Genomic DNA, 26,104 nt, shown 5'->3' with positions numbered 1-26,104 from the left:
AGACAGCACCAGGACGTTGACATGAAGAACCGTGGGGGGGCAGTGGCGGCCTTCCCAATGGCAAGGGAACAGTCCTGAACCCGAAATGGCATGCGCCATGTGGGCCTTGGAGAGGAAGCACAGTATGGCGAGTGGGAGGTGGAAGATACAGAAGCAATGAGTGCAAAGGAGGTGGAGGTTGAAGTGGAGCTCGATTATGAGGATGACAGTAATGAGTGGGAAGAGGGGGATATACGTGAGGCTGAGGTGAGCATGATAAAGGGAGGAGGGAAGGGGTGCAGCAGCGGTGCAACACCCTCATCTAGCGATGTTTTGCAGGCACTCATGGCGGACAAGGGAGCTGAGGCAGACAAATGCAGGAAAGTGTGCGGACAGAACCGCATGATGACGCTGGAGTCGGTGAAGGGGCTAAAAGGTATGGGAGAGTGGTAGTCAGCATGGGAACCCCACAGCAGGATACCAAGCACGTCCAATTCAAATCTATGGTGGTGGGGGGAGGAACAGTTCTCGATGAGTTCAAGACAACACAAGGTTGCAGGGAAGTGCCGGCGCAGAGCCAGGAGGCCAAAACAACCAAGGTGGATGTGGGTACAGATGCTGAGGCGGCTGGGAAGAAAAGTGAGGAGGACACAGAGACTGAGGAGAAGGAAGGGGGGGACACAAGAAAAGGTTGCCCAACATGGGTTTGGCGATGCCGCTCGGGTCCCTTGTGTCTGAGAAAACAAAGGCTGGTATATGGAAGCATGAATATGTGGATATTTTTAAGCTATTGCACAGGGACATACAGGCCAAAGCGGGGTCCAAGGAAGTGGAGTGGGAGCTAGAGCGTAGGTGCCAAGTCCCTATCACGATGGAAAACTGGACATCCACTTTCCTTATATAAGTGAGTATTTATTGTGACAAATACCCAAATAGAGCTATTGCTTTGTTCAAATACATGGACATAATCCAGAAGGCCCAAATGCATTTTTGGGGTTATGCCTGGCTTAGCTATGATGAGGAGTTCTGGGATCTGGTGAGGGTCAATAAAGAAAAACCTTGGGGGGACGTGGATTCAGAATTGTGGATGCAGTCTATGTCGTCATCTCAGTCGGTGGCATCAACTCACACTGAGAGTGGGCTGCCTGTAATTTATAAGCCCTTTCAACCTCATCCCATCCAGATGGGGGCGGGTAGAGCACAGCATCTTCCGGTACCTAACGCAGGAGCCTGCTGGAACTTTAATAAAGGTTTATGCTTGCGACACCCCTGTAATCACGAGTGCTTCAAGTGCGGGGGCAAGCACCCAGTTATGCAGTGCTTCTTGCTGGCCAGTCCAGCGGAGCAATGGAGGGCATCTAGGGGACAAGGGGCTCTGGGTCCTGCTTGACCAAAGGGCACCTACGCCAATTAAGCGTGATAAGTTGCTGTCCCGGTTGACTTTATAAATGCAAAAAGACCAAGTGATGGACGGAATGCTTAACAATGTCAAACGTTCACCCCCAGTACAGAGATCTGGGCCTAAATCCATCGTTTTTTTGCTGTCCATGCCATTCCAGTTTGGACCCAGCCATATGCAAATCAGTCTTGACCCTGTTCCCCATGGGAACAGTCCAGCCCGAACTGCCAGGCAAGGTCTTCCCTGGACTGGAAACAAGCATCCTGGGACCGGTTTCGGGGTTTCACCCCTCATCAGCCAGGCTAGCTTGAATCCAGTGGCATGGGAAGCAAGGGACCCACGTCTGGGCATACCCTTCCCACTTAGGGTGACAAATGCAAAAAGAACAAGTGATGGACGGAATGCTGAACAATGTCAAACATTCACCCCCAGTACAGAGATCTGGGCCTAAATCCTTTATACCCTGATAGAGAGATGGCAATTGAAGTTGGAGAGGGGTTTCAGAGAAGACTTCAGGGTGGGATACCAAGGGCCAAGAGTGAAGTGCGGCCACAGCCTCACCAGGAGTGATGATAGCAAAATTGTGTAAGGAAGTCAGTGAAGGGCCCTTTCTACGGGAGGCCCATAGATGATTTTTTTATATCACCTTTGGGGGTGGTGCCAAAGAAGAGGAAAGGGGAGTTTCGCTTCATACACCACTTGTCGTGGCCAGAAGGGGCGTCAGTGAACGATTTAATCGCACCTGAGGACACGCGAATGGTCTATGCTTCAGTGGACGAATCCATACGCATTGTTTGCAAATGCGGTAGGGGATCAGAAATGGTGAAGTGTGACATCAAGATGGCTTTCCAGCTGCTGCTCATTCACCCAGCTGATTTTTCTTTATTGGGCATACAGATGGATGGGGCTATACATGTGGACAGGGCCCTTCTGATGGGTTGTGTCATCTCCTGCGCATTGTTCAAAGCTTTAAGTACTTTTCTGCAGTGGGTTTTCACAAAGGTGAGCGGACATCGTGCGGTGTCTCATTTTCTGGATGATTTCCTGTTTGTGGGTGAGGCTGAGACCGGTGCATGTGACAGGGCACTGAGGTGTTTTGAGAACCTGGTGGGGGACCAAGGATTCCCTTTGGCCCTGAAAAAGACAGAGGGTCCTAGTAAGGTTCTGACGCTCCTGGGCATTGAATTGGACACTGTGACTCTTGTGGTCCGTCCACCTGCGGACAAAGTGGACAAGATTGTGTTTTTTCTGTGGCGACTCCTATTTTGAACAGAGTTGAGTTGAAGGTTGTGCAGCAGCTCCTTGGTTTTCTGAATATTGCTTGCAGAGTGGTATAGAGGCAGGACTTTTTGCCAGAGGATGGGATGGGCCTTGCTACATCTGGTGCATCGCTGCCACTGGATATGTTTGTCCCAGGGTATGAAGGAGGGTATCCGGGTCTGGCAGGGTTCCTGGACCAGCTTTAAAGGGGTCTCCATGGTCTTGCAGGAAGAGGACAGTTTAGCAGGTGCAGATTTTTTGAGATGCGGCGAGAGCTTCTATTTTTGGTTTGTTCTGGGATGGCAGGTGGTGTGTGGAAGCATGGTCCCAGCGGTGGTTGGGTAAAGGGCGAAGCATAGCATTTTTGGATTTTTTCCGTTGCTTGTAGTGCTGACGGTCTGGAAGGAAGAGTTGGCCAATCAGACAGTGCTGTTTCAAAGGAAGATTGGTAGAGTCAGGATCAGGGGGCCATAGAGGTGTAGGTGATATGTTTTGTTCTGTTTTTGATTCACAAAGGTTTGTGACCTGCAATGATTGAGGGTATGTTAGCGGGTATGTCATTCTATAGTAAGCTGTTTTTTAGTGCTGATCCGGCTGGGGATGATATCTAAGGCAGGATGTTAAAAGGGTGGGGAAAGAATGGACAGGGAAGGGATTTAAGAGAGACTATCACTTTTGAGTTATTATTGGAATTGTGACAAGTGCTGCTAGTTTGCTGAAAGGATGGTTATGAAGTGGCACTTTTTAAGATTTGCATGATATGGATGCTTTTTGGGGCCTTTCGGGTGTCTGCATTGTTGGGGGTGGGCAAGGCTGCAGAGGTGCGACATGAGAAGACGAGGCTGGAAGAGGAGCAATTGGGCATCTGGTTGATGAGATCCAAGATGGACCAGATGAAGAGGGGAAAATGGGTATGGCTGAGGAAAGGAGGGAATGGTGAAGTGTGTCCAGTACGTGAGTGGTGCAGTTTCAGGAAATGGGTGGTGGCTAAGAATGCTGTGATATTTTGCCATACAAATTGGGAGAAGCTTACAGCCTGCCAGTTGTTGGCAGTGTTGTGAATGGCTTTGCATAGGATTGGAAGGGAGGCGGGTAACTTTGGGACCCACTCTTTCAGGACTGGGGCAGTGGCTACGGCTGCGCATCTGGTCTGGGACTGGGCCCAGATTCGGCGGATTGCTGGGTGGCCCTCAAGGTGCCGTGAGAGATATGTGAGGAAATGAGAGTTGCAAGGGTGGTGGGGGGATGGTTGCAGTGCCCTACTGATTTCTGTTTCGTTTTGCAGGCTGTGTGAGTGGCCCGGAGAGGTTCAAGGTGGTCACATGGCTGGTAGGACGCTCTTTTATCTATTGGGCAGCGAACTAAACAGAGAAACAGATCTATGGACGCTCCCTTGGATTGCTGCCAGTTGCCATGAGGTTTTGTGGTGGGGAAAGAGTGGGATGAGATGGGGAAATTTGCTGTCTTTCTTAACATCTATGATACTGAATTGGGTTTGTCCTGATGTTCTGGTTCATCAATCAATCAATCAATCAATTAGATTATTTATAAAGCGTGCTACTCACCCGTTAGGGTCTCAAGGTGCCGGGGGGGAGGGGTACTGGTCGAAAAGCCACGTTTTGAGGCGTTTCCTGAACGTCAGGAGGTCCTGGGTCCGGCGTAACTGGAGCGGTAGCGAGTTCAAGGTCTTGGCGGCGAGGTGTGAGAAGGATCTTCCTCCGGCAGTGGTGCGTCAGATGCAGGGGATGGTGGCGAGGGCGAGGCTGGCGGAGCGGAGATGGCGTGTGGGGGCGTAGAAGGTGAGTCTGTTGTTGAGGTAGGCGGGTCCTGTTTTGTAGAGGGCTTTGTGTGCGTGGGTCAGGAGCTTGATGGTGATCCTCTTTGGTATGGGTAGCCAGTGCAGGTCTTTGAGGTGGGGGGTGATGTGGTTGCGGCGTGGTATGTCGAGGATGAGGTGGGTGGCTGCGTTCTGGATTTGTTGTAGCTTTGATGGCAGTTTGTCTGTTGTTCCAGCATAGAGGGCGTTACCGTAGTCCAATCTACAGCTGACTAGGGCGTGGGTGACGGTTTTTCTGGTCTCGACGGGGATCCACTTGAAGATCTTGCGGAGCATGCAGAGAATGCTGTAGCAAGAAGAGGAGATTGTGTTGACTTGCTGAGTCATGCTGAGAGTGGGGTCCAAGATGAAGCCTAGGTTGCGTGCGTGGGTGGTGGGCGACGGCGCGGTGCCTAGAGATTTGGGCCACCAGGAGTAATTCCAAGCTGAAGGGTTGGGGGAGAATGATCTGGTGCGCCTATCGGGGCTCACCCTACTGCAACACATACAACGGGACCTTTTATTACTTAAGCAAAACATAGCAGGATCTTGTTTAGTCTGGACTGAATTTGTGCCCCGTAGGAAATGGAGGGGATCAATGAAACATGGGGCGTTTGACAGAGCTAGGAGGAAGCTCAACCGGGTGAAGTTGGTTTTGTTGCTGGGCTCATGACATCAAGGTGTTAGCTCATGAGGGGATTATTGAAGAGGAAGTGGTACTTTTTCGTGATGATGGGGTGCATCTTTCAGACATGGGGAATGCGTATTTCATTGTGAAATTGTGGGACATGTTGGGAGAGTTGTGGGGTGAAAAAGTTTGGATTCAGGACAATGAGTGATGGGTGCAGTGTTGCAGTGGGTTCACTGGTGGGGCAACAAAACGCCCTCACAGGGTTTTCGCAGGGTGGCATTAGTTGAGGGGGTGGAGAGTCAGATGCGGACCTGGCCACCCCTCCGGCAGGAGGAAGGAGTACAGGTGAAGGATGGCAGTGTGTGGGAAGCCCAAATGAAGTGGGGTATGGAAGGAGAGCGTGGACGGTAGGTGAATGGAAGGGGGGAACTGAGTGAAAGGAGGTAAAGTGTGGAGCGAAAGAGAAAGGTGGGGATATAAAAGGTGTGCTGCAAAGCTAAATGTTAAAGTTGTTCAGATGTTTTGGAAGTTATTGGCAATCCTGTCCAAATAAATGGCCTTTTACACTATTCTGGAGTGTTATGTTGATAGTGTCACGAAAGCTCAGCGTTGTCAGGAGCGAGCTTAGCGTTGCAGTAGAGTTTGAGGAAGAACAGATCAACGAGGTCCTTGCTGTTCTTCTCACTTTGTTTAAAAATAGAAACATAGCTAGAAATTCAGCCTATTTTATAAGTTTCTTTGAGGTTGTTCGCCCTCCCGGCTCTGCATGCCCAGCGGGCGACCTCTCTAGGGGTGGGTGCTCTGGCTCTCAGTGCTCAGAGCACTTTAGATGCTAATTTGCTGTTCCTATGTGATAGTTTTCAAAGGCCCATCGTGCTAATACATTTAAAAAAACTGGATTACGCTGTGCGTTTGGGCTCTGATGCTGCAGTTTTGTCATCTCGTTTTACGTACATTTAAGCCTACTTTTCTTAAGCCTCTCAAGATTCTCTCCAGTCGGGGTGCAGTTGCACAGGGCCCTGGGAGGTGCAGTGTAGGGGGCAAGTGCCAGAAACCTAAGCACGAAGCTAAGAAAAGAAGGGGGAGGAAAGGCAGAGGAAGACACACTAGTTTGGGTGAGATCGAGGAACAAAGAAAAAGAAGATGAGGAAACAGATAAAGGATGGAGAAGAGTTAGAGGAGAGTGAGAGATGAATGCAGGATGGTGAGAGGCAAGGAGAGGGAGATAAAGTTAGGAGGGAGGGAGTCCAGAGGGGATGAGCTAAACCAACGTTTTTTCCATTTCTGATTCTCCCCTGAAGGGGCTCAGATTAAGCTGGCCTTCAATGCCTCTGAACCGCCAGAGGGTAACCAAAAATATAAAAACAGTAAAGCCTGCAGTCACAAGTCTGTGTGAAAGTTTGTGTGCAGCCCAGCTCTACACTTTCCCTTTGTCTCTTTCAAGGCCTGTAGCTCTCTGGGTTTCTGAGCTTGTAATTTCCTCTTCTGTTATGTTAAGGGATTTAAGATTCTCTTGATTTCGTTCTCTATGGTTAGTCTGAGGAAGCCGCCTATAGCAGCTAGGGGTGGGCGAAGAATTCTGCTCCGCTGGTGGAGTTCTGAAAAAACTCAGTGAAGTGATGCAGAGCAGAGTTTTTTCTCTCGCTTGTGCTCGCTAACGTTAAGTTGGTGAGCGTGAGTGGTAGAAATCGCTATGTTGCCAAACATGAGCGAGATTTCTGAATACGAGCAGTAGGCCACGACCGCTAGCAATAGGAAAGCTGCCGCTTGCATTGAGGAAGCTGCCGCTTGAGTAGAAAATCTACTCAAGTGGCAGCAAGAAGTTAGCGCCCTCTTGTTGATACTGTCCATGCTGATTTTACAGAGCAGGATAAAATCCTGGCCCTGAAAATCAGCGTGAACAGCGCGAATTACCCAAACTCTGCCCCACGCAGAACTCCGTGTAGCGGGGCATAGTTTTTTCAGCACTTTGCGGAGTTATACCTTGCATTCCATAACTTAGCACTTAAGTTTTTTTTTTAAACACTAATTTGGTAGGCTCGATTTAACTTTTGATATTATGTAGGTTTACCAATCTAGTATCACCCACTGCAGTAAGCTGCTCGAGAAGGACGTGGTGCTGAGCAGTACTGAATGCTACTGAGGGTCCTAACGATATGACACCTGCACACACCCTCACATCATCTAGAGTAGCCAGGAGGAGGCTCTCTGTGCGGAGATTGTGGCTAAAGTCTCCTTGTTGGGGGGAGAAGGTTTCCATGGGATTTCCCAAAGGTTCTCTGTTGTTTGACCACAAAGTCCTTTGGAAGTTCAGTTTCCACGAAGAGGAGGGAACTAGGTCAATGTTTTGATAACACTAACTGGGCTGCTTTTGGTTTCTTCAGAATAGGAGATACCTGCGCTTTTTTAAACAATGTTAAATTTGTTATTTGGTACAAAATAACTCTGGAAAGATATACCCATCTTTACTGCAGTGTATTGTGCAGTACCATAACATCACCTCATTAAGATGGACTTTGGCTTCTTTACCAAGCTACCCAGAAAGTCAAGGAGCTTTAGGAAGCCATTTTTTGCCTCAACCCAACTACCCACCGCCCTGGTTTGCGGACTACCCTCTAAAATCTCATCTTTGATACTGCTCGCTTGTCCCTATGACAGACAGTTCTATAGAACAACTGTGTGAACTAATTTAAAATTAAAAATGTAAAAAAAATTGAAGCTTTTTTTTTGGGTGCATTATGAAGTTAAATGGAAAGCTTTGTAAGTCCACGAGAAGTGCAAAGTTTTCAGCTTTGCCACTTGAACATGGCTATCTTGACTTCTGTGAAAATCTGTGTTGCCTACATCTTTACTTAACACGTGCGCGAAGTGGCTCACTCTAACTTATAATTCGCAGAAAACAAATAGGACCTCTTTACAACTTGTTCACAACCAGGCTGGTAATCTTGACCCAGAGAACACTGATACCTCCATGGGTGGTATTAACAAGGTCCATAACTGTAGCACCATTCTGAATTTTCCTACTTAGATTGAGGCATAACACGAGTAACCTGAGTTACACTCCTCATTTGCCCATATTTTGCCACTTTTCAAGCAGTTTTTTTACTCTCACATTCCACACGTTTTTTCCTGGTGTAGTGTGAAGTGGAAGCTTCTCACATACGTAGTAATTACCCGGAAAACTCAACAAACATGCGAAACCCAAAGATGTCCCTTAATCGGCTAGTTGTATTGATGCATTTAGGCCTTTTTTCCTGTCTAGTTCCACTAAGACCCTTATTATGAATGGCCGGTTAATTCTGACGGGCCGAGTAACTCCGCAGGACGTAAACATGTTGAGAAAAGAATGGCAAACATTTGTCTTTGTGCAAGAACAACCTCTAGAAAAGATAAACTCGCAGAGAAATATCCTGCACAGCTTCTGTGGCTTGGCTGGCTTTGACGACTGTGAAACATACGTTATAATGTAGAAAAAGTTTTGTTTGTAAACAGAGTTAAACCGGGAACTTTGGCCCCTAGCGAAGGATGAGTATCAGGGTCTTTACAAAACTTCGCAGGGAAACAAAAATTCGTTGGACACTCGGCGTCCTCTCTTTATGACGAGGAGAGGTTGGAATGCACGACTCCCAGGCCATTCATGCCCATCTCTCCCTTCGCTATCACTCAATAGCTTCGTCTTCATTTCTCTGTTTAATTATTCCCTCTGTCACACATGAATTAAGAAGATCTCAATTTAACTTCCTGTCCGTATGTTCATTTTAAAAGGGGCACACCCTGGGACACAGATAAAACTGCTTTGTCACTCACGCGCATGTGTGTATGTTGCTATGAATGCTTACATTTTAGTTTTCACGTATATGCTTAATTTGAGCCGGTGGTTGCCGGCGCTGGGCACCGGCACTTATTTTTAGGGGTCGGCACTTAATTCTGCCTATCATAGGAAAAAACAAAAAAAACGATAAAACGGAGGAAGAGAACTACAGAAAATGCGTCGACAAGAGAGAAAGCAGCCACCTGCAAGAGTGAGATAACTAAGCAGGGAGTAGCTTCAGTGAATTGAAGAGGTCTGAAGTGGATTCGGGACTGCGCACCCTTGCTATTTGCGCTCTGACATTTGATAGCGCCAGTGTGTGCGTGCAGCGCTTCTAGCACTTTGGCTCAGATTTAAGAAAAGTGGCGCTGCACATATTGCAGTGCCACTTGTCTTGCGCCCCTTAGCACCCGCCCAATGCGACCATGTGTGCGCCATATTTAAGTCAGGGGGACTAGCGTGATAATTTTTTACGCTATTCCGGCGCTTTGCAGGACTAGCGTCAAAAATGTTGACGCTAATCCTTCAAAGCACCCAGAGGTCCACTGAACACAATAGGAGCCTTTTTTTAACGCCTGAACTTAGCAGGCATTAAAAAATGCCGATAAAAATGGTGCAAAGGAATCTCAGAGATGCTAATGTGGCATTGGAATGGCACTAGGCCACCATGAATCTGAGCCTTATTATTTTACAAATAAAGCACTGCATTTATATATCTATGTCGTTCTTTGTAAATATAGCTATAAAGTAGATATAAACATTGTATGCAAACCACTGCTTTGCAGGAAAAGGTATTTGGACAAATTAATGTGTGTGGAAAGGTGGTGGCAGTGTCTTTGTTTTTCTGTGCCTCTTCTTGGCGCACTCAACACTTGTTGTGGTGGGGCAAAAGGTGGAGCCAGGACAAACATAGCTGGGGCACGCGCCAGGACAAATAAAGTTAAGGCGTTTGCCTCATTTGGCCCTCCTCAAGAGACGCCAGTGCGCAGCCTCCTGATGCCCTGTCCCTGCAGCCTGGCACCTGCACTTGACGAGCCCCGCCTGCCACTCATCAGACGTTTCCAGGCAGACCTCGCGCTCCGTCAGGCAGGAGAGCTGAGGATAATTAGTCAACAGGGGGATTCCGCGGCTGCGCAGTAGTGCTCGGGGGGCACAGCAGCTGAGTAGCCGTTTGATATCTGTCTATGCTATGCTGCCGGGCGTGAAGGGATGCAACAATAATAGCATGGCCTTTACCAATCAGGCAGATGTTGGTGCTGATTAACAGATGATTATTGTTACTCAACTCAATGGTTCCCGTTCTAACTGTATTTTGCATAACTACATTAATGAAGCAGCAGCAATGTATCTTCAATAGAAAAAATCCCAAGTACGAATACTAAATACATAATCAACCAGTCTTGATCTCCTGAACATTCAGTGAACCACCTATAGTATAATGGGACTCAGACCTGCAAACTTGCGAATGGAACTCAGACCTGCAAACTTAAAGATGGAACGCGGACCTGCAAACTTAAAGATGGAACGCGGACCTGCAAACTTAAAGATGGAACGCGGACCTGCAAACTTAAAGATGGAACGCGGACCTGCAAACTTAAAGATGGAACGCGGACCTGCAAACTTAAAGATGGAACGCGGACCTGCAGACTTAAAGATGGAACGCGGACCTGCAAACTTAAAGATGGAACGCAGACCTACAAACTTGGGGATGGAATGCAGACCTGCCTTTCTTATACCATGAGTGACACATAGGTAAAAATTTACCTAAACTATTTAACACGCAAATACACACAAATTCTAACTCACTTACACACTTATGCACACATACATTTACTTACTCACTTTCTCTCATTCTCATTCACAAACCCATGCTCACTTATGTATTGTAACACTGATTCTCCCACATAACCCCTCACAATCATTCTTCCTAACTCACACTTATTTTCACTCTCTCACGGTCCCTGATACTAATTCACAACTAACTCACTCTTTCATTCTCAATCACACTTAAGCTCATTTACACTCACACCAGTTCTCTCACACTTACACTCCCTTACTCCCACTCCCTCACACTCATTCTCCTTCATTAATGCCCACTCACACTCATTTTCACTCCTGCTCACTCACACTCAATAACACTTTCGTATTCATTCTGACTCATTCATTCTTGCTCACACTCACTGCCACTCTCACTCACAATGACTGACACGTACCCACTTTCACGGTTTTAACCACATTCTCTTAATCTTAGTCTCACTTATTCTCACTCAATTGTAGTCACAGTTACAGTCATTGTCACTCACCCTCACTCATTCTCAATCACTTGACCGTCGCTCACTTTCACTCACTCACTTCCACTCACACACTCATGCTTACCTATCCTCGTGCGTACACACACACACACACACACAAACATGCACACGAGTAAGAGATGTTTACTTACCTTCAGATGGATAGTCTCTGGATAGACACAGTGCCCTCTCACCTCAATCACTGAGGCAGGAAAGTGAATGCTTTCAGTCTCTGCTTTTCACCTCACCCTCTCCCATCAAGTCACAGGATGGGGTGGGGTCAGTGAGGCATTTGACCTTACCCACCCTGAGAAGAAATGGAAGAGGATGAAACGAGAGCCTGACTGATGAGCAGCAGTCGAGGGTTTTAGCATAAAGTGCCTGAGACGACTTTTACTGTTGATGCTGCTGACAAACACGGGGAAGCTCAGGTGCATGTCAGCTCCTGAGGTCAGGGCTATGACGTCCCCTGCCTTGGAAAATCTACCTGATGGCTGGTGCAGGTGCATGCTTTACAAATGCTGAATATCTGAACATGACATTAATGTTGTGAAGCTGTCTCTTGAATATGTGGGCTCATGGAAAAAAAACAATAAAACGAACACGCTTTTAGCTGTCTTTAGGCAAAAGCCTATTGTATGCAAAAAATGCTTGCAATGAGATGAAAAAGGTGTGGAAAGTCTCAAAAAGGACATGGCCAAAGTAATTAAGGAGGTGGCTTAGAAAATGTGAACTATAATCCTGTGCTTTACACAGCAGGCTGCCCGAATATACGTTGGAACACGCATGCCTAAACAACACAGTCAGAACTACGACTGCGTTGTTAGCACTGATGCATTTACCACAAATGCCTTAACAACAATTTTTCATTGGAAAGGCATGCGTGGCAAAGGCATGCATGGAAGAGCAGGCATGGTTCCAGCACGCGACCCCCCTGAACCCACACCCCGCCCCTAAAACAATCTAACCCCTACCGTCCACTATGCCCCTGAAACAATCGTACCCAACACCCCCACTCCTAAAAACTAAAACTACCCTGACCCCTCACCCCGTCCCTGAAACCTAAAACTACCCTGACCCCTCATCCCGCCCCTAAAATTTAAACTACCCCGACCCTTCACCCCACCCCTAAAACTACCAAGACCCCCACCCTGCCCCTAAGACTTAAAATTACTCTGCCCCCCACCCCGCCCCTAAAACTACTGCAACCCACCACCCCGAAAACCTAAAATTATCCCGACACCCCGCCCCTAAAACTATCGTGATCCCCACCCCTAAAACCTATAACTACCCCAACCCGCCACTAAAACTTAAACTACAGCGACCCCTACCCTGCCCTAAAACTAGCACGACCCCCCCACCGCTCCCCTAAAACATAAAATTACCCCACCCCTAAAACTACTGTGACAACCACCCCACCCCACCCCAAAGCCTAAAACTACCCTGATCCCCCACTCCACCCCTAAAACTACTGTGACCCCCCACACCTCCCCTAAAACTGCCCAGGCCCCACCTTCCCCACCCCTAAAAACTAAAATTACCCGACCTACCCAAACACCGCCCCTAAAACTACTGTGCTCCCCGCCCCTAAAACCTAAAGCTACCCGAACCTGGCCCCTAAAACAAACTACCCCAACTTCCCCCACCTCTGCCCCTAAAACTACCCCGACTTCATAACCCGCCCCTAAAACATAAAACTACCCCACTCCACCACCCGCCCCTAAAAACTAAAATTACCCCAACCATCCACCCCGCCCCTAAAAAACAAAAACGACCCCAACCATCACCACCACCCTTAAAAACTACAACTATACCCACCCCTTTCCCTAAAACTACCCCCCAACTCTACCCCAGCCCCACTTACCTGACCTCTTCCTCTCCCGATCCTGAGTCCGTTTTCCTCTGCCTTAACCACGCATGTTCGTTGTTCAGGACATGCATGGTTAGGGTAGAGGAAAAGAGAGTGGTTGTTCACAAAAGCATTGTTCCGTTTTCGTGAACAACGATGTCATTCTTAAGGAGTCGTGGTTTGGGCTGTTTTCTGGCTGCCTAATCAGCATTAAGGTGCCTTGTTGTGAGTTTTCTGTTATTGTGTCCAGACATAATAATAAAAAAGAGGTTTACCCAAAAACCCTACATGACCTGGGTAAGGAAACATATAATAATACAGAATTGGTCACAAGGCCGGGATTGATTACTCTATTTTCTGAAAGAGAACTGATGAATACTCTCTTCAAAAAATTATTTCTTTGTTGTATTTATTCATATATAATTAAACAGAGCAACAGGAATAATCAAAGAGACAAACTGTCCCAGTTAAACCTGAACATAACACCTGAAATGACATTTACACAATGTTACCAATTATACCACATACTGTATAAGCAAATACAAACAAATCATGAAAAAATGACAGAAATCAACCAAACTAACTCATCCGGAAATTGCCCCAACTAAATCTCCTCCTTTGGAGGTGGTGGTACGTAAAGTACTTAAAGACGTAATCCTCTTAAGGGCGGTGGTTGTGGTTAGTTTTACCAACAGATGCTGTACCCAGATCAATTACTTCCTGGGGATCCTTGCACTGTGCAATGCACTTCTGGGGGGTCAATTATACTTTCTACCCAATCTCGCCGCAATCCACATGGTGTCGACGCGTTTCAGCCCCTTCAATTCTGGGCCTCATCAGGACTACAGTGGGACAACTATGCCTTGATTGTACCCATGACGTGTTACACTCAAGAGTATCTTTGTCCGAGTGGGCCCTCTCCACACTTCTGCTTCCTGTCTCATTCCAAGTCTGAACCTCCCGCGCTTCCGTCCGCTGTTGGTTCCAGACATATCACACAACAACAGACATATGCCTAAAACAATCCAGACCTATTGGCTTTGTGAGTGCTTGTTGGCAGTTTGATAAAAATGAGTAACAACAATGATTTTGTTGTGAATAATCAGAATTGGTAATTACAAATGGTACCTATGTGATCATCACTATGTGCACTTGTGAGAAACAAAGGACTGCATGAGCAAGTAATTTGAACATTGTTATGACCCACTGACTCACACTGCCTTCATCTCACCTCCAGAGTTCTTAATTGTGCTCCATTATGAAACCCTTTCACACTAGAACTCACCCGGCACCTAAATACGACTTGGCTCACATGCACTATACAAGCATTGGAAAACTCTACAGCTCAGCCTTTCAGAACTGATACAACTTGGCTTTCCCAGTACCTAGTAAGTACCAATAACAATACAAAATTGCACTAAAGCAAAGAGAGTTTACACATTTTAGCAAATTGAAAGCTTTACTTAAGTAAAATATACAATGCATATACAGTAAAATATTGTTAAAACCATGGGCAAAGCCAATAACTACCAGAGCTGAAACTATTAGGTCTGCCAATGCTTGTTTATTCAGGTAGCCAATCCTCTACTTTCAGCTCACACAACAAGAGGGCACCCCGTGCACTTCCTTTAGATTTGGACAGTTCAAAGCAGAATTAATGATCAGGAACATTTTGTAAAAGAATAGCTCTTGTAAATTAAACTGTTCCCTTCCACTTTTAACTATGCTAACACTACATCTTTTGATCAACATCCTATAGACAGTTGTAAAGTGTCTGTGTTGAGTCAGGGCAGTAGGTTGAAGAACAGCTGTGCTTCGTCAGCATAACTGTGAAATATGATGCTGTAAGTAAATCCATTTAATCAGTGGGAACATACAGGCTTCGAGAAACAGTGGGAATAAACCAGCTCCCTGGGGTACATCACAACTGGGAGTCTGAAGGACGACTGAAAGGCAGTGATGGTAAAGACCTGTGAATCTGTCTGTCAAATAAGGCCTTAGGCCTGATTTAGATTTCGGCGGAGGGGTTACTCCGTCACAACGGTGACGGACAACCCGTCCGCTAAAATCTAAATCCCATGGTTTCCTATGGGACGTAGACTTCGGTGAATGGGATTTTAGTCCCTGTTGTGACAGAGTAACCCTCCGCCGAAATCTAAATCAGGCCCTTTAGCCAATCTATCACCATGCTTTTAAGTACAAGGTCTCAGAATAGCAGAAGAGGTCAGCAATCATCAGTAATGGCTGGCCACACTCTCAGGATATTAGGAGATCAGGAAATTTATGTTCATTTAACTTAAATGTAAATCATTTACATAGCCAATAATTATCCTGAAAATCTGCCACAGCACCTGCTCTTTTGGTTTTACCTGCCATAAAGTGAAGAGAATGCAGGGGTCCACGTTGTTGAAGCTACCAATAAATATAATAACACTCGGACCCTCTTAGGTCCTCCTTCAGCACAAGATCATTCAAGATGGTGGGTGTGTTTGTATGTATAACGTGTTGATAGCGCGAACCTAGCCAAAAGGCAAAAGAGCGCTGTACACTTTCAAAGGTAAGCTTAAAATCAGCGAGTATTGGAGAGGAAGCAGAGTTTTGGACAGTTAATGCATTGTGATAAATGACTTTCCACCTCCTGCTGGCCTGAGACCTGGCTGTCCCAGGTGGGTAAAGTGTTCCATCACTGTGCGCTCACGAAGCCCAGCAGGGACCTGGCAGGTTCGGATGTGCTGTTTCCTCTATACAAGGGTGACTATAGCCTTTTTGACAATGCAGTGGTCTGCTCCTGGGGCAAGTGAATAATACATATCCTTTTCCAGAGTATACGCAATGCATCGCCTAGGAGCAAGCTCTTTGCAAACACGAGACACACATCAGTGAGAGATCTTGAGGGTTTATTATTGGTCACAAGTCAGAGTTTATGGAAAATATACTGTAAAAGGCTCATAGTAGGGCTGAATACTGACTTTTTTGAGGGGCGACTGGTGGTATATCTTTACTAACCAAGATATTGAGTATTAGTCTCATCTGGATTTACCTCTGGGTGAAATGCACTGGGTGCAATAGTTGAAGAGCCTGCTCCACCTCCCACTGAGATGCACCAAACACAATGGCTAAAACGCCTGCTCCAATTCCCCTTTGAAACGCATTGTGCGCAATGGAGCCAGAACTACTACCTCCCCAGTTAAAGTAGAGAGGAGACAAATAACAGTAACTAATCACAGAAATATATGCTTGCCACTGGGAGATGGAGAACCTCTTTTGTTGACTGTGCCCATTGTCTTTCATTGGGGAGGTAGGGTAGGTGCACTGTCTCTTGTATACTATATGTGTCAATGGAGAGTGGTCGCGGGCATGTCCTTTGTTGTATCCAGTGCGTTTCCACTTGGGAGTTGCAGCAGGTCTCTTACCTTTTGCATCCAGTGCAGGTCATTGAGAGCTGAAGCAGACCCTTAATCTAGTATGCACAATGTGTTTGAAGGTGGAATTGGGACATTTTTGATAGGTATTGTGACAAGTCTTCGGGCAGGCAACAAGTTGTTTATTTAACAGGTTATAAAACACTGCTATCCAGGGCCACAAGCAAAAAAACCTTTGACAAAGTAAATTTATAATTAAGCGGCACAGTGACTACATGCCATTGCTACCCTTCAGAGGTCAAATGTACGAAGGGTATGACATGGTTATTAAATCAGAATGAAATTGTATGGGGGCACCGATGATTCGCGAAAGTACCTACTATGTTGCTGTGTACTGATGTCAAAAATGGGAACTTCTGGTGATGGTGTGTGCAACTCTAATGTGTGACAGGCAGGAGAATAAAATTATTTTTTCTTTGTCAAGAAAAGAACAGAAAATAGAAGGTCACATGGTCCCTGGTTGAGTCTCTCTGTGGATCACTGACACAATATCGGAAACACAAATATCGTGTGGACAGAACATCATGTCAAAAATATCGAGGACCAAAATATTGAGAAGGTATGTGCAAATAGGTAAGAATAGACTTACTATTCATAGCTCCATAGCTGCGTACCTTGAAGATATATATATATATATATATATATATATATATATATATATATAGATATAGATATACTGGAAGATGCCGGATCACAGGAAAACAACAGCCAGCCAGGGCAAAAATCTGGATCCCAAAGGATACAATGAGTCACAAGAAAATGTAATATCCAAGAAAGAAGTGACTCAAACAGATGATCTCACTAAAGAACAAAAATATATATCTACTACAATGTTTCAGATTCCGCCTTCCTCAGGTAGTACAAAATGGTTTGCTCAGTGACACTGCTGACACTGCTGGATTTTCAAAAAGCATCATGAGTGAAGATTCCAATTGGAATGCGGAATCAATGCAGTCCTGAGAACTCTTCAGATATGCAGAAATCAAGTGCTGTTGTCAGTGATGTTCAGTCCATCTGGATGCAGTGATTTTAAACGGTACATCCAGAAGTTTTCTCTGATGTCCAGTAGTTCTTCCTTTAAAACATGTTCCACAGGGAAAATCTTCAAATCTGATGGTAAATGGTCCACAAGGTTAAAATGGTTGGCTACAGGCTGGCCAAGTTTCTTGTTAATTATTGTTGATTTGTGGTTCCTGAATCGTGTACGGAGGCCATTCACAGTTTGGCCTACATATTGTGGATGTACCATTTAAAATCTGAGGAAGGCGGAAGCTGAAACGTTGTAGTAGAAATATATTTTTGTTCTTTAGTGAGATCATCTGTTTGAGTCACTACTTTCTTGGATATACATATATATATATATAAATAATATCTGACAGACCTATAGAAACCTACATTCATGATATTTGTGTCCTTGATAATCTTGACATATTTTGCCCACACAATATTTTTTCCCCAATATTTTGTCTAAACAATCTTTTATAATCTTTACGTCAAACCACTCAATGTAGAAATGGTGTGCCTTGGTCTCAATGTGTATTGCTATACTTACGCTACTAACTTTTATCTATAAATCAGATTGGGATGTAACAAAGACAAGCATTTGCAATGCAACAGGTCTCGCATTTCTCAGAGCTAGAGCTATTAGCAGTTGTAAACTCCCAACCGGACTTTTGTTGCCACATTAAATGGAAAAAAAGAGCACGATCGCGCTGCTACAGTTCACTCGTAGTGAAACCTATCGGCTAAAAGTGCAATTATCTACGTAACCGGCAAAAGTGCAATTAACCATGTAACAGGGTAGACGTCATGTCATGGAAAGCGCTCGACTTCTGCCAAGCGTGATCACGCTGTGAAAAAAGATAAAAAGTAGTCCACAAACCGGATGGAAAACCGCGAGCCTCGCATGTTTTCAGTACTTGGTTGCTGTGCTTGAGGAGGGCTAAACACTGGAAAAGGCATTACGTATGCATGCCTTTCACTAATGAAAGCAAGCAGATTTTAACAGGCAAGCCCACGAACCAATGAAAGACACTGATGTTACATGGAGGGGCCTCTGAGCCCTTTTCTAACTACTAAAGCGTCTCGCAAGCGAAAAGCATGTGCTTGCGCATGCGACGCAGACTCGACCCTAAAAAAAACAAAAAAAGCCAGTATTCGTACTTGGATACGGCTCTAAAACCACTTCCTTAAACTAAATCCAGAAAATACAGAATTCCTACTCTTCACACCAGATAAAAACAAAGCTCAAGCACATAATCTGAACATTGACTAAACCCGCCTTGGAAACAAGCCTCGGACGGTAAACAAAGCAAAGTTACTGGGATTTGTCCTGAAAGACAAATTTCAGGTCAGGGTCCATTACCAAGAATGCTCAAACCCAACTCCCTAACTTGTAAAAAAAACTTAGTTCTTAGTTCTGGTCACAACTCCAGAACTAAGCCCAGTCCCTGGTTCAGTCTAGTCTGCAATATGGAACTTCCCTTCTCCAGTACTTAATTTGTAAAATATTAAGTGGCTAGGCCCAAAGTTTTGCACAGAAGATTTCAGCCGGCATTCTTGAATGCTGCAAGTACCGAATACCAAAGCTGCATAGCCTTGAGTCCATCTCATGCCGCTTTCATCCACCACTAGACACTCTCTATGACTTTATCTCCCTCTTTCAGATTGGTTTTCATCTCAGCTTTCTTTGTCACTTTTTCCCATCTTTCTCTTCCTCCTTCTTTCCCCTTTTTGTGTTCTTCTCTTTCTTGCTCTGTGTCAAAGCCTGATGAGGAAACATAAGTGACGGTCCTCAAAAATGAGTGCCGGTGGGCGCCACCAGCAAACACCGGCTCAAAATAAGCACTCCCCTTCTAGCAGGCCTCACCTCATCTGGCCTTTGCCCCTTAGTGACAGACCGATTCTCAGCAGCAAGTCTAATTAAAAGTTCGAAAAAGTAGGGTGCATGTCATCTGGTTCCAAAAACTGGTTTTAGTTCATGTATTTTCACCATTCTCTTTTTCAGAAGTGCATGCATCACCTACAACGCACCACGCCAGAACTCTCCAATTCACTAAGCATGAACTAGGGAAAACCAGAATGGCTAGGAACAAAGTTATGCTTACTCAAAAATGTATAAATTCGAGAGACATTTCTCAGCCAATCCTGCTGTGGAGCAGCACCAAGACTCTGGAGGAGCACATCCAGCATCACTCAGAAGAACAACCTCATATGCCTCCAAGAAAGGACTGAAAGAATTCCTGTTAAACAATGCACCCCATTTAACAAGTAGTAACGCTTAAGTTAGAGTTCACCCAGATGCAATGCTATCAACCAAAACAACAGAGAAACGGGAGGTCCTATACCCTTTCCTCCTCTAATCATAAAGGTATCCAGGAGGCTAAGAAAATCTAGAAAAAATAACCTGCTGTTCAAATGTCACTGGCTGAGGTTTCCTGTTCACTTGCACATACTGACAAAGGTAAAGCATTGTGTACAGGGCAAGAAAAGGTAAACTAAATAAACAAGTAAATAGCTTGGCAATCAGTGTATATCATGCATATAACAGCCAAGCAGTCCTACAGACACCCCCCACCCATTAGAGCCAGGCCAACGACAGGCAGGTTGGGTGTTTAGCCTCCGTCAGCTCGATCGGCATCGCTCCTGTTTAATAAGGTCTCCTTTAATAATGACCTGAACTAGTTTCTACATTCGATGTATTCTACTCCCATGCTTGATTTAATTTTTTTAAAACATTTTTTAGCTCAGACTCTTAACGACTCTAATGAACCATGTCCCCCTCTGATCTTTAGTCAGCAATTCTAAATTTTGTATTGTTAAAATGTATGTGTTGATTATTTAAAGCCTGTTAAGGAGAATCCAGCTCTAAATTTCCTCCATTTTAGGGAGGCTGTGTCACAGAAATTAAGCTGCGGATTCTGCTGCTGAAAGAATTTCAGTTTCAGTTGCCACTTCAATAAAAAATCTGGAACTTAAAATAGCAGGAGAATCGATGATTTTATGAGAAGTGAAGATATAAGCATAATCAGTGCTTAATTTGTAAAGTAGTAAGAGCCGGTGCCCAAACTTGTTCTCAGAAGGCCAAGGCTGAAGCTGCTGAATGTCGGAGGTGCTGATCACCAAGGGTATCTAACCTTGAATCCAATCCTTGTCTCTTTCACCCACGGCCATCCACTCCCTGCCCCTTAATCTCACTCTTGTAAGGTTCCTTTTTCATCCCTGCTTTCTTTCTTTGTCACTGTTTTCCACCATTCTCTTTCTCCTTCTTTCCCCCTTTTCTGCCTTTTTTTCTTGTTCTGGGTCAAAGTCTAATGATAGAACAATAATGACTGCTCCCCACAAAAAAGTGCCGCTGAGCCCCACCTGCAACACCGGCTCAAATTAAGCACTAGGGCACACATGAGTCAGGGTTCCTTTTCAGTTCCGAAAGATGGTATTTCACTTGAAAGGAGGCTCGTTGGAAAACTAGCGGTATGTTGATGATTAAGAGGCAGACTTCGAGTTTCTTCAACGCGCCTCCAAATGTGAGGCGAGGCGGACAAAACACACTGTTTCTACAATTCCAGTAAAAAGGATCTTAATGATGTGTGACACGGCCTCTCCTCCCCCACACCCAGGAAGTCCCAGGCCGGGACACTTACTCCAGTGTCACTCGACACCACGGCCTTGTCTCCGGGCTGGAGGCCCTGCCACCTGGGACGGGAAAGGGACACATTGATTCGTAATACGAGTCCTAGATATCGAACTGAAAGGCGGCTTTGCCAGTAAGATAGCTCAGTAGACTAAAGTGCCTGCTGCAGAGATCTGAGTGAAACCACCAAGTGAAGCGGCCGGGTCGACGTGGTCAATAAAACAAGCAAGACTGAGTCTGCTAAAGAGAAGGCATCCCGCATACAGAGGTACAAAGATGCAAAGTGGAGGCCGCAAAGACTATTTACAAAAACATTATTATTAATGTTGTTACTATTATCATTATGATTATTATTATTATTGTTGTTGTTATTGTTATTATGTGACCCTTGTCAGTGGAATGCCTTTCCGCTTCAGGGAGCTGGTGCAGTACGTTTGGAGGTGACGCGCCCCTCGTTTAGGGGGATGTCCCATGTCCTCCACGCCCCAGCTGACGCAGTGCTGCTAGGTGAGGTTCTTCCACAAAATCAGAGATTTTACCAGAGGACGAAAAGCCCCTGGAAGGGCGCTAGAGGAGCAGGGTCACTAAAGCTCTCAGCACTGTACATGAACCCACTCAACCAAGGACCTATCTGTATTCCCCCCAGTGCTTGATTTGTCAAAGATTAAGTGCTGGGCCCCAAAGTTTGGCCTAAAAGCCCATGGCCGGCTCGAAGGTCATGGTGCTGACTACCAAGGCTGCAGAGTCTTGATTCCACCTCGTGCCTCTTTCACCCACCCCCAGACACTCCCTGCCCCTTCATGTCACTCTTGAAGGGTTTTTCTTTCATCCCTGCTTTCTCCCTTTGTCACCAGATATCCGTCTCTCTCTTCCTCCTTCTCGCCCCCTTATGTTTTTCACCCTCCTGTTCTGGGTCAAAATCTGATGATGAAAAATAAGTGCAGGTCTCCAAAAATGAATTCCGTTGGCTCCCACCGGTGACCACCGATTCAAATTAGGCATTGATCCTCCCCAACTGCGTTTCCATAAGGCACTTTGATCAGAAAAGGTTGTAAATTGAATATCGTCAATTAAAAACCCATCGCCCCTAATTTTCATGGAAACTCCCAATAAAAAAGCCTAGTCTAGAAAGAAACTCTAGAAAATACCTATATTTTATGTACAATGTTATTATTCAATGTAAGCAATCATATAAAATGACATTCATTCTAGTGTTCGAACAGTGACAATGATTTCAAATGAAGGCCAAAACCCAAGTCCTCCCAGGCAGATATAAAATCTAATTTTTTGCGCCAATCAGTCACCCTTGAAGGTACATGTTCAATTTTTGGGTCCAGCGGTGGTGGCAACAGCCTTCTGTGCTGCAGTGAAAGCATTTTGAAATTATCTCTTGATGCCCCCTCCCACAAACCCCCTTTGGTACCCAGTTTAGTGGGTACTTTGCTTTTTTTTTTTTACATTATGTACACTAACAATGAATCGTTCACGTTCTATAAATATTGCAATAAGAATAAAATATTGCATCGCTTTTTCTGGCTTTTAAATGTCTCAGTAAAGCAAGTATAAAAATAATATCCATAGTTTATGGAAGACTAGGTTTCACAGACTTAATCTGGCATGTTTTCTCTAATCCTACATCATCCAACGTCTCCAAATACCAAAATTTGCTTTACATGTTTTGCTGGGACCCTATTTTTTTACATGTACACCGTTGGATGTGGGTGGGAAATGCAAACTTTATGGAGGGAAAAGAATGTGCCTATTTTTGCAACAATTAGTATATCAACAATCTATTCCGTAGTGTGTTGAAAAGTCTGTTGGTTTTGGGGGGGATCCGGCCTGTCTAGAAATCTCTACATTTCGCTCTTTGCCTATCAACCTCTGATCCACACCTAATGCTACTGACCCGTTGATTATGTAAATATTTGATATTAGGGTGAATTGTGTTACTACTTATCATTTATGCAGCACACGTCACAACATTTATTGCCACCTGGTGTTTAAGTGATAGGAGGCATCCATCCTTCTCCATCTAATTTGCACGTATTTTAATGATCTCACAAAGATGAGAGGCTAAAGTGCCCATAACTCAGTTAAAAGAGAGCTCTCTGAGCCCGGAGTGCAACCCTGTAGGCTAACTTTGATGCAAGCCAAACTATGATATGGGTCCCATCTAGTGTCTTTAATCATTACCAAAAACATAACATAAAACACTCTGGATCGAAAGAAGAACTGAAAGGGCTGCCTCTATTTTGTTTTTATACAATATGGCTTCCGTACAGTTGGGGCTCATGGGAAGTTCCCAGGAGGGACTGGGTGATTCATTTGATCTCAGAATTTATTTTGCTCAAGATGGTGGCACAAGCACCCTCTATGATCAGGGCCCAAAAGACCTGTGACGTCACATAACTTTGAGTCTTTCCTCACTCTTACTGCTTGCCACACTGCTTACCATAACGTTTGATGATCTTTCATGCCTTACCGTAATGAAGTCCTGTGTGTTGCATTTTTTGCCCCTGTACTTGCAGTCCAGCAGCATGTCCTCCAGCCGGTGGCCGGTGCGGTTGTACACCGCATAGAGGTCGTACACTTTCTCAAATTGGTCCTGCCTTGTGGCCGGGGAAAAGCCAGGATCTGTGTCGTCCAATGAATTCTCATCGTAGTCCAAGAGGGGCGCCAGGAAGAGGAGGTCGGCGATGTCGATCTGGGATACCCGGAAGCGGTTGAAGTTGCAGAAGGTAATGGCAGGGAAGATCATGACAGAGCTGTCCTGCTCGTCCAGCAGAGTAACGTGATGATATTCCATGTAGAAGCTAACCCTGTCCCCCACCTGAAAAAGGAACATGGAGAGAGAGAACAGGAAGGCACAGGCCCACAACACTTGACGCACACCAAAGCCCCCTTCCACAAAGATGTGGTTCGCCCCATGCAATGTGCAACTACTAGCAAAGGTGGCAATGTTTGCTGCCTCTTCTTCTTCCTCCTCTTCTTCCTCCACCTCACCTCGCTCGTATGGAAATTCATCCAAGCTCTCTTCGCTTTTCCCAGTTCCAGCCTCATCCAATGAGTCTTCATTAGAGGTGAAGGACACCGTGCAAAATATCTGAATGGGCATATCTCAGCCGGTGAGCCAGGTGGTGTCACGGAATGACTCCTCACTGCCACTTTAGTCCTGTCACCCCTGTAGCAGCTCAAGATCCTGACCGAACCTTTTCAGCTCCCAGAAGGCTGTTGAAAGTACTCAGAACTCCCTACAGCTCCAATTTGTTTTTCCACTTCCAATCCTCCAGATCCCTAGTGGGTTTCTGCGATGCTCCAGCACACGGTGGACCGAAATTTAAACAGGTTAGTGGACAGTGCTGTCTGGATGCTGCCCCAATGTCCTGCACGACTGCGTGCCTGCTTACGCTGAGCCTTTTTCCAGAGCCAGAGTCAGGAGAGCACTGAAGGGCCAAGTGAATAATTGATGAAAACCCACTGCCTGCCTCCTTGGCCAGGCAGAGGGGATGGGCGGGATCTTTGGGTGGAGCCAGGGCTGGAACATCTGTCCAAACGCCTCGTGCACTACCACAAGTCCAGATGCAGCGCAGACTTCCAGAGTCAAGAGACATAATAAGGCGATTGCTGAATCTGGGACCTGAGCACTCCTTTTAAACCTTTGATGCGAGAGGGGTCAATGCATCATTTGGCATCTTCTCCAGTTTCACCCGTTTCTCCTTTGCATTACCGGTCCTTGAACACATCCGCTCCTCCCTCCATCTCAGCTTACTCAACAGATTTCTAATCTTTCCTTCCTTTCTCATGTTCCACACAACCGTTTTACCAATTCTTTCTCCTATGCTTCTTCGATCGTTTCCTCTCCCTTAACCTAATTCATTCCTCCACCTCTACCTCATTGCCCCAAGTTTCCTTTTGTTTCTCTTTATTCCTTGCTGCTTTCTATTTATATCTCTATGCATTGCACATTCCTCCACATTTTCCAACAACATTTAGCATTTCAATGATTTTTACAGGACAGTGAGATGACAAACTGAGAAGGTGATGGGATTTTTAAAGCTGAGAGGCAGTTATTTGTTTACCTCTTATATAATGAAGTGTTTTGACGCTGAAGATATTTTGAATTTTTTGCCTTTTGAGGCTGGTTAGTCTGACAGTTTTGGAATTTTGAGGCATCTTTTTGGACAGTGGTTCTTATTGCTGTTGAGATTATGATGCCTCCTGATGGCTCGTGGATGTCAACTTTCATGAGATTTTTAGGGGCATATTTATAGTCCTCTAGCGCTACCTTGCGCCACATTAACGTCATTATTTGTGATGTTAATCTGGCCGAACGAGGCCGAAATCGCTATGCCGTATTTACAGAGTGCCGCAATGCATGCATTGCGCCACTCTGTAACCCTTTGCGCTGCATTATGCTTGCATCAGCCATAATGTATGCAAGGGGGGCGCTACCCCGTTAGGGGAGCCGGAAAAAAGGTGCAAGGAAATCTATAAGATTTCCTTGCGCCATTTTTTACTGCACTTTTAACGCCTGCTCTTGAGCAGGCATTAAAAGGGGGCTTCCATTTTTTAGAATGGGCCCTATGTACTCTGCTGGAGTAGCGCCAATATTTTGCTGCTACTCCTGAAGAGTACATCAATAGCATCATAAGAATTTACGCTATTGCCCCCCACCCTGCGCCATGGTGTGCCGTATTTTAAATACGGCACACACATGGTGGCAGTAGAGGGGCGCTAAGGGGCGCAGGGAAAGTGGCACTGCACTCGGTGCAGTGACTTTTTCCATAAATCTGCCCCCTACTGTTTTATTGATGGCTGGAGTGACTCTCAGTTGTATGTTTGCTGTATTTCAGAGGCTAGCGGGTGTTAATACTGCCAGGAGTATGAGGACTTTTGTTGGCTGATGGGTGTTACTGCTGATTGGATTTTGAGCCTCTCACTGGCTGGTTGGTGTGAGGACTGATTGTATTCTACGACTCCTATTAGCTAGTGTTGTCAGTCTGATGGTCATGA

At 45.5% G+C, this 26,104-nt stretch overlaps 1 protein-coding gene across 2 annotated transcripts in view; it reads right to left on the bottom strand.

Annotated features, from left to right (window-relative positions):
* Nucleotides 1-26,104, bottom strand: part of ASIC1 (acid sensing ion channel subunit 1) — a 324,144-nt gene that overhangs the window by 40,185 nt on the left and 257,855 nt on the right. The window contains exon 1 of one of the 2 annotated variants that reach the window (XM_069230677.1): nt 23,574-24,300. The exons of the other annotated variant lie outside the window; for it this stretch is intronic. Within the exon in view, the coding sequence (XP_069086778.1) occupies nt 23,574-24,206 (633 nt within the window). The 5' untranslated portion in view covers nt 24,207-24,300. Of the gene's footprint in view, nt 1-23,573; nt 24,301-26,104 lie in introns of those variants that run through there. 2 annotated transcript variants of the gene reach the window in all.

This window comes from Pleurodeles waltl, chromosome 4_2 (assembly GCF_031143425.1).
Source record: "Pleurodeles waltl isolate 20211129_DDA chromosome 4_2, aPleWal1.hap1.20221129, whole genome shotgun sequence".
Classification (NCBI taxonomy): domain Eukaryota; kingdom Metazoa; phylum Chordata; class Amphibia; order Caudata; family Salamandridae; genus Pleurodeles; species Pleurodeles waltl.
This window is presented reverse-complemented; position numbering and strand designations above follow the sequence as displayed.